At 34.0% G+C, this 13,119-nt stretch overlaps 1 protein-coding gene across 6 annotated transcripts in view; it reads right to left on the reverse strand.

The window, feature by feature from the left end:
- Positions 1 to 13,119, reverse strand: part of PDS5B (PDS5 cohesin associated factor B) — a 187,081-nt gene that overhangs the window by 47,554 nt on the left and 126,408 nt on the right. For all 6 annotated transcript variants that reach the window (XM_026493117.4, XM_026493115.4, XM_048215552.2 and 3 more), the window contains exons 19-20: positions 12,472 to 12,632; positions 1,098 to 1,221 (exon numbers count right to left, since the gene is read on the reverse strand). In XM_026493117.4, the coding sequence (XP_026348902.1) occupies positions 1,098 to 1,221; positions 12,472 to 12,632 (285 nt within the window). The remainder of the gene's footprint in view (positions 1 to 1,097; positions 1,222 to 12,471; positions 12,633 to 13,119) is intronic.

Genomic DNA, 13,119 nt, shown 5'->3' on the forward strand with positions numbered 1-13,119 from the left:
GACAGCTCTATGAAACCTTTTCTCAGAAAGCTAGCAAGCCTATACATTAAAGCAGAAGGGTTACAGATTAGGTTATGGTAAAGATATCAGATATATAATATCAAAATGAAAATAAAAGTACCCTACAAATTCAAGTTATTATCAGCATTATCCTGCTTCTTGTCATCACTGAAAGGAACTGAAAAGAGATTAATCAAGAAAAACAAAAGCTTTCTAAATCAACCATGAATTCATTAAAGTCATTCTGATATACAAAAACAGACCACAGAAAACACCTGCACCCCAAAATGCACAAAATTTAAAATAAATTATTTGCTATATACAACAAGATGATATACGATAAAGACAACTACTTTTCTTCCTCGTTCAGGTCTTAAGCATAATACATGAAAATATGAAAAAGTTAGCATAAATGTTTCTAAACAGTAGCTTCAAACTGTTTTGATTTCATTCAAGGCTCCTGAACTAAAATTATAAGTTTGGATTTTATGTAAAAATGCTAAATATACAAAAAGAATACTAAAGATAGCCCCAGATTACACTAGAATAAAATAAAATGCAATGCTCAGAAAGGGGAATAGTAATTTCAAGGGTAGAAAAAATACGATATATATTTTTAAAAAACACAATGTAATCTGATACAAAATTTGGTCAGTGATTATATAAGTATAAATTTGTGTTTTATATACCAATTATTTGTGTTATACTATAACAATTAGTATTGACAAAATCCCACATACTTCAGCAGTATCTCATAAACAGAACTCTAATTTTCAAACGTAAACTGAATCACCTATTACCTATTATCAATAAGTACAATTTTATATGTAACTACTTATTACCAAAAAGTTTCCTAATCCTAAATATATAATATAAAAAAATATTATACAATTGTTTGATTCCTGAACTTGTTAGTACTAAACATACGAATAATCAGATATTTTCATATTTTAACCACTCATCAAAATTGATTATACTGATTCAAATTCTGAGAACATACTATAAAATGATACACCTCCAGATGTGAACATTTTATAAAATCATTAATATGTTTTTTAACTATAACATATGAAACAAACAAATTTTTTTCTTTTTACCTCAAATATCTGTGCAAACTGGGTCTCTTTACTAGAAAATATCGCATGGATACAATGAATGGCGTATTTGGCTTGGCGGGGGGGTCCTTTTTTAGATTTGTGATGTAAAACAGGAAGCAAAGCTCTAAAAAAAAAAAGAAAAGAAAAGAAAAGAAAGAAAAACAATAAACCAGAAAAATCAGCAAGACTCCACTAGATACTTTACCATTTGTATTTTTTAGGTAATGCCTTGTTAAGAACAAAAAAAATCTACCTGAACTCATTTTCAATTCTCTAATTTTGCTTCATACATTAAAAACATAATCCAAATACAAGATTTTTTCCCTCCTTTTCACTTAACAATTCTAAAGAGAAACACGGATGGTAACCCATTTCTTCTTAATGTCAATCCCATTAGCCTTTTCCCTTTTATTCTCACTGCTATCACTCTAGCTAAGCTGCTGCCACCTTATACATAAGACCACTATAATGGGACCTAAACTGTTTGTTTTTCCAGCCTCTTCCTGCTTTGATTCATCTTTCACTTCACACCAACACAACATACATAAAGGGAAATCTGATTATAAAACCTACACAAATTCATTTACTAATTTATTATGTATAAGGCACTATTAGAAGTCCCAAATGCTTGCCTTCATGCTACCAGCATACTAGGGACAAGACAAATGATATTACATAAATTAGCAAAATATGTGTTATGTCAAATCATGATTGCTGTGGAGGAAAAAAAGGAAAAGAAAAAGAGGACAGGATAGGGAATGGGGAGTGGTGTGTGAGTATTAGAATTAGAGAAGACCTTTCTTTCAGATAAAGTAACACTTGAGCAGAGTTCTGAAGGAAGTAAAGAGTCACGTAGCTACCTGGAAGAACATTCAGGTATGGTATCATTACACTACACAAAAACTTAGAATGAATAATACAGCAGAATCTCTTGGCTCAACTATTTATTCAAACATCTCACAGTACAAGCAACTTCTGAATCCACCTTCTTACCCAAAACCAACCCAGTGTTTCAGTGCTAAGAATTCAGATATATAATAATTCATCACAGTAATAGCGGACTATCACATAAGACACCAGCAGCAAAATATAATAAAAAGACAAGTGACAAATTAAGGGGAAATTCTGCATTTCGTTTCACAAAGAAAATGTTAACATACCTAACGTAAAGACTTTCTACAAATACAGAATGACCAGCGATATCATGGACAAATGGGTTGGTCATAAAAAAAATAGAAAGCTCTTCAAAAGCAGATACACAAATTACCCTGTGTCCTGTGAAAAGATGTTTACCTTCACTCATTTACAAAAAAAAAAAAAAAAATATATATATATATATATGAATTGAAACTATACTGAGAAGACTTCTGCCTCACATGATGACAGCGTATCTGAGATGGGACATCCTCTCCTACCTTAAGCAAGCAGAAAAGAGACAAACATGTTAAAGGTTTTAGACACTGGGCAACAAGCAGCACATGACTATAATCCCTAAAAGATGGGAAACACACTAGAAGAGTCCTACATCTATCCCCACTTAGTGCATGCAAAGCTCCAGACTGCCATGAAAGGAGAAGTAACCCAATTAGAGCCTGAGTGTCGCACAGAGTCAAGGGAGACCAAGATGGGAGTTGAGGCAGCTATAATTTCTAGGGCAGAGTTCCACAGAGGAGGGAGCTACAAAGACAGTAAGAGAGCTCGAATTCTGAAGATCCGTAGAGGGGTGTCCCAAGTCATTGACTGAATACTGTTCAGTGCCGTGCATGAGAAAAAACTACCTGAGACCAGGAAAAGAACACTGGAAAGCAGTAAGCCAAAAAGTTCCCTGACACACACAAGGCTGCTAGTGATTCATGTTTCTGCCAGCCACAGCAGAAAGACCTTGTAATACATAACCAGGAAAAAAATTCATCAAAACAAACAGGCCCAGAAGTGACACAGGTGACAAAATTAACAAAGACATTAAAACAGACATAAATATTCGCCATATGCCCAAGAAGAAAACATGAACATGATGAGAACAGAAACAAAATATATTAAAAAGACCTAAATGGAACTACTAAAAATGAAAAATACAAAAACTGCAATGTATAATATACTAATAGGGTCAAAAGCAGATCATATGTTACAGAAGAAAACATCAGTGAACTTGAAGACATTGCAATAGAAACCATGTAAAACAAAACAACCAACCAACCAAAAACAGGAAAAAAAAAAATAAGAACAGAGCATCAGTAACCTGTAAGAAAATATTAGTAGTCAAAAATATATGCAACCAGAGTCCCAGAAAACAAAGAGGTGAGGACGGGAGAACAGAAAAAAATAATGAAGAAATAGTAGCCACAATTTTTCCAAATCTGATGGAAATAGACCCATAGTCCCCCAAATCTCAATAAGACTCAAGCAGAAGAAACATAAAATAAACCATTCCAAGACATGCCATTATCAATTTGGTAAAAACAGTGATAAAGAAAAAAATCTTGAAAACTGTCCGAAAAAAAATACATATTACATAGAGAGAAACAATACATACAGAGGAACACTTTTCATCAAAAACTGCAATCCAGAAAATAACAGAGTGGAATCTTTTAGGTACTAAATGAAAATAACTGTCAATTGAGAATTCTATTCTGAGAAAAAAAATACCTTTCAAGAATGAAGGCAAAATAAAGATTTTTTTTGCAGACAAAGAAAAGCTGAGATAATTAATTACAAGCAGAACTATACAGTAAGAAATATTAGTTATTCAAGAAGAAAATGATCCCAGATGAAAATACGGATATCTAAAAAATGAGGACTGGCAGAAATGATAAATGTATGTATACAAACAAATCTGAGCATGATATTTTAAAAAGACAACAAATTAACTGTCACATTTGGAGGATGCTAGTAAACTCACTATTTGAACACTGTTCTATAACACAAAAAAACAAAGCATTTAATCTGCCTTTCTGTAGATGCAACGCTGGGGAACCAGAGAATAGATAAGTTCCTCTTTATAAAAGTATTCAGCTAATAAAGGAAGAATGCCAGAATATCACCATTAATTACTAAGTATCATCAGTTTCTAACATCATAAAAAGAGAAATAACCAGATAACATGTGCCTTCTGAGAGAAGAGCATACCACCATTTATAAAGTGGTCCTGTAACAACAAAAAATTTGAACTGGAATCCAACCAGGCCTCTGCATTCAACTATCACTTTACAGAAAATATAAGGAACCCATTAAAACATGCCAAAGGCATACAATTAGCAAAAATCAGTCTACGTGAAACTGCAAGAGAAACCTGGTTTCTTTATCAAATACAAACAGAAAAAGAGAATTGGAGGGGAGCCTACAGGAAACAAGGCACTTTAAGAGATTTATCAACAAATAATAATGTGGATCCTGATTTTTAAAAAATTACATTTTTGAGAAAATTGGATATTATTGACATTACACAATGTTAACTATGTGACAAAGGCATTATGCTTATTTTTTTAAGAGTTCTTATCTTTTAGAGATACTCAGATGTACAGATGAAATGGTGTATACAGTCTGGCATTTGCTTTTAAATATAAGGGGAATGGGGAGTATGTAGAACTATAAATTAAACAAAAGCAGCTAAGTTATTCATACATTAACTAGTTACTGGATACATGGAAGTTCATTATAATATTCTAGCTACTTCTATATATGTCTGAAAATTTCAGTAATAAAATGTATAAAAAAATATGAGTCTCACCAAACGATCCTTTTAGTCTATGGTTTGTGGCTTCTTTGTGAAATGAAAAATTATTATCTTCTGGTGACTTCAGTAACTAAACTCCCTAGATAAGACGTGTCTTCTCATAGATTAGACTTGTCAATACAAACATCCATAATCTCTTTTCTTAGTAATCAAGAGAAAATTACAGGTCACACACAAGTAAAAGGCAATTTTGGTTGGAATTTTTAAAGACAGAATGAGAAATTTTAAGCTCATCCAATGTTCTGCATACTCATTTAAACAGAAAACAGAAATAAACCAAAACAATAAACAAAGAAAAAACACTTTCAAGAATTCTGAAGTACTAGGCAGAGTCTGAGATGTTAGTGAAATGTAAATGAAACAACTATCTTCTGATTGCTTTTTCTATTAATAAGTTCCTATTGGGGCGCCTGGGTGGCTCAGTCGTTAAGCATCTGCCTTTGGCTCAGGGCGTGATCCTGGGGTCCTGGGATCGAGCCCCACTTATCGGGCTCCTCTGCTGGGAGCCTGCTTCTTCCTCTCCCACTCCCCCTGCTTGTGTTCCCTCTCTCGCTGGTTGTCTCTCTCTCTGTCAAATAAATAAACAAAATCTTAAAAAAAAAAAAAAAAAAGTTCCTATTAAAAGAAATCCTTTATTCCCTTGTTAAATTGATTTTCCAATTCAAGGTTTTTTCCCCCCGATGATTTCATACACATGTAGAAAATGCAAACAAAACTGAAAAACACATTTAAAAACCACTAAAGAAAAACTCAAAATTCCCCTACCCTGAAATAATTACTGTTAACATTTTGGTGAATATATGTCTAAAATTTCTCTATACATGCATAAATACACTAAGTAAATGAGGATACAAAATACGTAGTGTCTGGAAACATTTTTTCACCAACGATGCTGGAGAGAACCTCCTATGTTAAGTATTGCTAAACACTAATTATTTAGTGGTCATATGTCTCTTTAGTGGATAGCTATACCACAACTATTCTAACCAATCTCCTACTGATGAGCATTTACATGTTTTGGATTTTTTTTCATCTTAACAAAATCGTGAACATCCTTATGCTAGCTATTTACATACAGTTTCTGAGCTTTAAGCATTAAACCTCCCATAATCTGCTCTGAGATGCTGGAGATATAAACCTGAAATTACATTTCCTAGACTCCCTCAAGAGCTGGCTTCCTGTTAGGTTCTTCCAGTAAGAGACCCCAGAGCTTCTTTAGGCACTCTGTGCAGTAGTTTCAATACTCTCCCAGCAGCAGCTAGGACACTCCTACTGTGTCAGCTAGTTGGGTGATATTGACAGGGCTCTTCCGTCCAAAGAACAGTCCTTAACACCAATTCTCAGTTGTTTCTCCAGCCCTAAGGGTGGTTGCTGCTTCCAGCAATTCATAATCTCTGGGTTACCAAAGTAACCTGTTGCTCTTTCATCCTTCAAACATCTGTATTAATTAATTTACATTTAAAATACCTGGTATGGTTTTTGTTCCTCTGACTAGACCCTGACCCACATTAGGTAGGTATCTTTTCTAATTATCTCTGGGATAAGTTCCAGAAAATGAAACTGCAGTGCTGAAGACTGCATACATTTTAAGTTTGTACGTATTATCAAATTACCAGCCCAGGAAAGCTGTATCACTTTATAATCCAATCAAGAGAGCACCATTGGAATGCTAGCTTACAATGGTTATAGCACCTACATGTTTTCTTTTGTATTTGCCTCAATTAGTATTAATGGACATAAATGTCTTTTCTTGATTTGAGGGGCTGGATTTCCAGTTTATGAATTTCCTGTTCACTTCCTTCGCTAGTATTCTGTGAAACCTGTTTTATTTCTGTTAAGAGTCTTTATACATTAGAGATATTAACTTTTTCTAAGTTATGCATATTGAAAATAGTTTGCCAGCATACCATTTGCATTTTTCACTTATTTCATGATTTTTGCTTTTGTCTAAATGGTACTCTCCCTCACTAAAATATAAGGGCAGAGTCTACTCATTTCAACAGAACCTTATATACTCCAGTACCTTATATACAGTATAGGCTCTATAAATATATTTTAACAAATGGATTTTTAATAATCCTCCTTTTAATAATGGATTTTTGATAATCTTGGACTCATCTCAAATATATGAAAAATCAAGATAAACAGTCTACATTGATTTTCCCTTTCAAAACAGCTTGCCAGTTATTTAGTGGGTAATGTAACTTTTCCTGACTAAATTTTTTGTTAAATATTATTTCCCTCACTCACTAGTATAAGGTTGCAAATTTCTTGTATATTTTACTCCTAGGTCTTCTGGTTTTTACTCCTACAATATTTTCAAAACAGTTGTTACTGGTATATAAGGAAAGCTCTGGATTTTTACATACTTATTTTGGCTATCTTGGTTTTGATAGTTTTTCAGTTGATTCTCTTGGATTTTCCATGAAATATGGTAATTTTTTTTTTTTAAAGATTTTATTTATTTGACAGAGAGACAGCCAGCGAGAGAGGGAACACAAGCAGGGGGAGTAGGAGAGGAAGAAGCAGGCTCCCAGCGGAGGAGCCCGATGTGGGACTCAATCCCGGAATGCCGGGATCACGCCCTGAGCCGAAGGCAGACGCTTAACGACTGCACTACCCAGGCGCCTCGAAATACAGTAATTTTGCTTCCTCCTTTCCAACACATGTACCTCTTTATTTTCTTATTGAATTATAATGGCTAATGCCTCTAAAGCAATGTTAAATCATGGCAGAGATACTGTATTATCCTCATTTTGTTCCTATTTTTACTGGGAATGACGATGCTTATTGGTTTGAGACAAATTTATTATGTTATAAAGACACTTATCCTATTTTATTGGATTTAATTATAAATAAGACTCATTTTTTTTTTTATCAGAAGCCCTTTTAGCATCTATCAGAATGACCTACTATGTGCCCTCTTCCCTTTTACTCAATTTTGTAATAAATTGTAACATGAATATTAGGCTTACTAAAACCAACCATCTTTGTATTTCTGAAATTAACCACATTTGACCATAATATATATTTTTTTTAAGATTTTTGTTTAAAGATTTTACTTATTTGTGAAAGAGAGAGCATGGCGGGGCGGGAGAGGAGGGAGGGGAGAGAGTAAGGGAGAAGCAGACTCCCACTGAACCCAGAACCCAGAGCCAGGAGCCAGGAGCCCTACATAGGGCTGGACACAGGGCCCAATCTCAGGACCCTGAGATCATGACCCGAGCCAAAGTCACATGCTTAACTAATTGAGCCACCCAGGCGCCCCAGCCATAGTATATTTTTGTTTTACTGTAGTAAGCTTTTTACTAAAAATTTACTTATAATTCTTGCAGCAATATTAGTAAGATCTGTCTTAAATTTTCTTTTAAGGGAATATTTGTTATCCAGTTTTAGCACTCCTGCTAGTTATCTTGGCTTTATGAAAGAAGTAAACTGAATGCCTTTTTTTTTTTTCCTATGCTTTAAACAATTAAAAAGAATTAGAATCCTTGGTTTCTTGTAGATGCGAAATACTTCCTATAACACACACTTTACTGGGACCTTTTATTGGAGGATAATTTTCTCAATTTTTTTTTTTTACAATTATAGCCTAATTAGGTTTTCTCCCATTCTTCTTGAGCCAATTTTATTTATTTACATCATCCTTAAAAGTAAAATCCGAGTTTTCAAATATTTAAAACACAGAGACAGACACATCTAAAATTTAAATACTGAAAGTAAAATGATGAGAAAAGACAAATCAGATATGCAAACAAAAAGAAAACAAAAGTTGGATTGAGGGGCTTAAGCAAACTGAATGCAAAGGGAAAAAGTATATACCTTGGTAGACAAAGTTCACATTACAAACCAGGTAATTAATACATTTCCTGAGACTTTCTGTCCTGAAGAATATCCTTCATTAGTCCTTAAGCACAATTTGGCTACTCAGTAAATTCTTCAGTTATATTCTTTTTGTCCCTGAAAACTCTCTAGCTGTTGAATCCTTAACTTCAGAAATCTTATGTAGCTGAAAGAAGTGAACCTCTTTATTTTTCCATTGTACATAATACACTTCCTTTTCTTTGCTATTGATGTTTGTGAAATCACTTCTGTAATCCCTGAAAATTCAGTAAATTCCACCAGGATGTGTTCCTAAAACATGAGTCCTCTTGATCTCCAGATTGACATTTTCATTCATTCTAAACAAGTCTATTAATTTTTTTTTTTTACTATTTTCCATTTTCCATTATTCTTTTATTTCCTCCACAGAAACCAAAGAGGGCTTTTCACTATCTGCAAATGATTTTCTTTAACTGCCTTAATTTCTATGCCCACTGTTTCCACGTTCTATGCAATTTTCTCATGCTCTATCTCTAACTTACTAATTACATTTTTGATATTGTTTACTCTGCTCCCTGCTGCTCATAATATACTTTATAATACAAGTATGTTCCTGTCTTCTTTATCCTTAGTCCTGCCACTTCTCTTTTTATGTTTTTTTTTTTTTGTTCTCTTATTTTTCCAGATATCATTTGCTGCTTAACTTTCTTGGCAGTTTAGAATGGTTTAAAATTTTCTTTTTTCCTAGAAAAATTCAATTCTTTCAAATAGTGATTATCAGCTTTCTATGGAATACTAAAATATCTGCTTAGGTTTCATGTTTGTTAATTTATTTGTACTCTGTTAACTCATCTTTGAATAAGAGAAATTCTCTGGCTCTGCCACTTAAACAAAAAAGCAGATAGGGTCTCCCTGATGACTGAACATTGAAATCAAAGCTCCCAACTCATTAATCAGTTGGCTAAGTAAGTAGCATGGAGGAAGGCGCTGGGACTAAACGGACCAAGTTCTTTATCTCCGTAATTTCTCTCCGAGTCTACGGAAACCCTGTCAGTGATGAGAACTAGCTCCACCTGGACTATGGCTATAGCCTATGCTTATAAGAGGACTCTTAGTTTTGATACATCTCCCTATCTGGGGGTGAGCCAGACTCCTGAGAGACAGGAGGAGTCAGTACGGAAACCATAGTACATCATCATTTTTGTTTAGTGGGCAAGCGCACAATATTTTCCTACTGTCTGTAAAGTTGGTAACAAGACATTTGCTTCACAATTCTACTCTAAGCCTCACCTCTAAGCTTTGCTCCTCCTGCTAAGGAAAATAGGTCAGTCCAAAGAAAAATGGTGTGACTACAAAGTCTCTCCTTTAGTTCTATGACAGCAGAAATGAGGCTTTCCTTATTTCTCTCAAAGCCTGCCCATCCCTCAATCTCCTCCTCTCAATTAGCAAACAACCGAACACTTACTATCCATCCCCTTATCCCTTATTCTCCTGATTCAGTAATATGTGTATCAACTATCAATGTTCTCACATTCAATTCGGTCTAGATGACTTATTTAGCAACAATTCTGTCCAGTTTGTGGTAGCCTCTACTTAGATATATTTTTTTGTTTTGGTTCTTTGGAATTATTTTGATGAATTCAAGGGAAGATAATTTAATAAACATTCAACTCTATCATTTTTCCTCAATATCGACTCACGCAATTTAATCATTTAGAACATAAAATCTGCATACATATTTTATCTCCTGCAAGACATATACCATGAGCTATTTCATCAAGAACAGTGCATGCACACACAGCAGATACTCACTATCAGTTAATTTTCCTCATGAGAAACATTTGAAATATACTCAGCATATAAATCAAATAGTTTTAAGTACTTCAGTTCCATATTAAAGCAGATGTTTTAAAATGCCCTTTGCATGTTCTAAAATGTCCACCTCTCAACCTTGCTCTTGTAGTTCTCCTACAAATATATCGAAGTTTCTTTTTTTTTTTTTAATGATTTTTTATTATATTATGTTAGTCACCGTACAGTACATCCCCGGTTTCCGATGTAAGGCTCAGTGATTCATTAGTTCTGTATAACACCCAGTGCACCATGCAATACGTGCCCTCTTTACTACCCATCACCGGTCTATCCCATTCCCCCGCCCCCCTCCCCTCTGAAGTCCTCAGTTTGTTTCTCATAGTCCATAGTCTCTCATGTTTCATTCCCCCTTCTGATTACCCCCCGAAGTTTCTTTAAGATATAAAGGGTACTAGGAAAGACAGTCTAGGATAAGAATTAAAACTTCCAGTGAATAAATCAAGCAAAAACATGCCCAAAGCCCTAACTAAGAAAGGAACTGTGCCATTATGGATATGGTACCATAGGCATTCAGACAAACAGGCCTAAATTCAAATCTTCACTCTGTTATTTGCTAGCTATATGACCCATAACCATTTACCTCAAGTGAATATTAGCTTTCTCATTTGGAAGATTAGGATAATTTTTACACTATACTAAACTGTTAAAACATTTAAATGAGATAGTAGAGTAAGTGGGCATTCAGTAATATAGTGTTATGTAGTGTTTGTATCTCCAAACTGATCTCTGATCTGGAGAATCACAGCAAAGGAAAATTCATGCTCCGCATTCCCTTAAAAATTAAGAAGTCAGTTCTTTTTTTTTTTTTTCTTTTAAAGACTTTATTTATGTATTTGAGAAAGAGCGCATGAGCAGGGTTGGAAGGGCAGAGGGAGAGAGAGAAGCAGGGAGCTGGACTCAGAACTCGATTCCAGGACCCAGGGATCATGACCAGAGCTGAAGGCAGATGCTGCCACCCGGGCGCCTGAAGAAGTCAGTTCTAAACAATAAAGTTTCTTACTCAGGCCAAAGAGAATATGATTATGAAATTCTGGTATGTTTCAACGATCATTTAAATAATGCCTTTGTACTATTAATAGTTTCTAGAATTAAGTTCATATGAACAAAAAGAAATAACAAAAAGTGTACCTGAAATTTTAAGAGCTAACTTTGTCCAGTCTCTTTCTGAGGTTTTTCTTCCACATGAAGCATGTTACCCCAGCCACAACTAACTGGAATAGTGGCTAAGCCAGAAGTAATGAGGTAGATGTAAACTAACCACCAATGACTATGGCAAGATCAGGACCAACTATCAGATACACCCCTCCAGGAACAGGGTGGAGAGATGCATATAAGAGAAGTAAGCAGGGATCCATAGAAAATGAAGACTTATTGTTTTGAGGTATTATAGAACCTTGAATAATCAACCAGCATTAGAGATCCCAAAGATAACAGCACAATTTTCAATGCTTGGAAATACTGAAACACGCACAAAAATACACTGCTGTTAGGATGTTTATTCCATACTTCCCTGAGTCAAATAAAATAAAGCACTGCTTCTGAAAATTTTCAATACCTTTAATCACGGAGTATACTGAAGAGTCCTATGCACAGTCCTGCTGAAATTCCTTTGAAATTTCCCATTACACATTAAATTCATGTGAATTGTTTACTCTATGCCATGATATTAAGAGAATGTTTTACTATAAAATTGTTTTCATTAAAACATTTAAGCAAAAATCAATGCTTCAGAAAGAAATGCCATGTTTGCTCCACATTTTCGTGAATCGTCTAAAATACCAATCAGTGCTATTTCCCCGACAAAATGAGAATCTAAACTGAATGGTATAAATTTAAGATAACCTAGACATGATTTCCTCAAAACTTAAAAGATTCCAACTATTACATAAATCAAAAAACAGTAACTTATTTTTCTATTTTCTGGAATATTTATCAGAATAAACTTACGATCTGATATGTGGGAAATCCTCTTCAATTTTGCTTCCTGTGTTTTTAAAAATTTGGAGTGCAGCTTCTGCTACTTTTTCATCATCCATTTTCAGACAAGCCAGGAGAGATTCAAATGTTTCAGCAGAATGAAACGAGATGGGATGTGTAAATGAGAGTACCTTAAAAAAATGAGTCATAAAAATGATCTGTAAACCCTTTCCATCTTTACGATATAAACCCAAAATATTACATACTGGAAATACTCAAAGTAAATATAAAAATAATTATGCTAATTAGTACATGAGAGCACTATAAATAAAGTTTAAAACTTACTAAAATATGTAATAGATATGTTCTAGTGTAGGAAGATTGCATGACCTAACAAAGACATTTCTATTCAAATTAAATTACTCAATATAATTCTTTTCAAAATAATTTAGATTTTAGTTAATGTGTGGGTTTTTTGGAGGAGGATGAGAATAGGAGAAAAGGAACAAGAAGAGAAAATTTAACAAAACAGCCCTAGTCTTTTAAATAAAGGTCATTAGAAGAGACTAGCTAATAACATTTTTGGAAAACAGTTATCTAGGAAAGAGGGTTAAAACAACAGATCATAAAAGCTATCATAACATTTACACCTGTTAAAATTATCAAATCAACATGGTA

This window comes from Ursus arctos, unplaced genomic scaffold (assembly GCF_023065955.2).
Source record: "Ursus arctos isolate Adak ecotype North America unplaced genomic scaffold, UrsArc2.0 scaffold_10, whole genome shotgun sequence".
NCBI lineage: Eukaryota > Metazoa > Chordata > Mammalia > Carnivora > Ursidae > Ursus > Ursus arctos.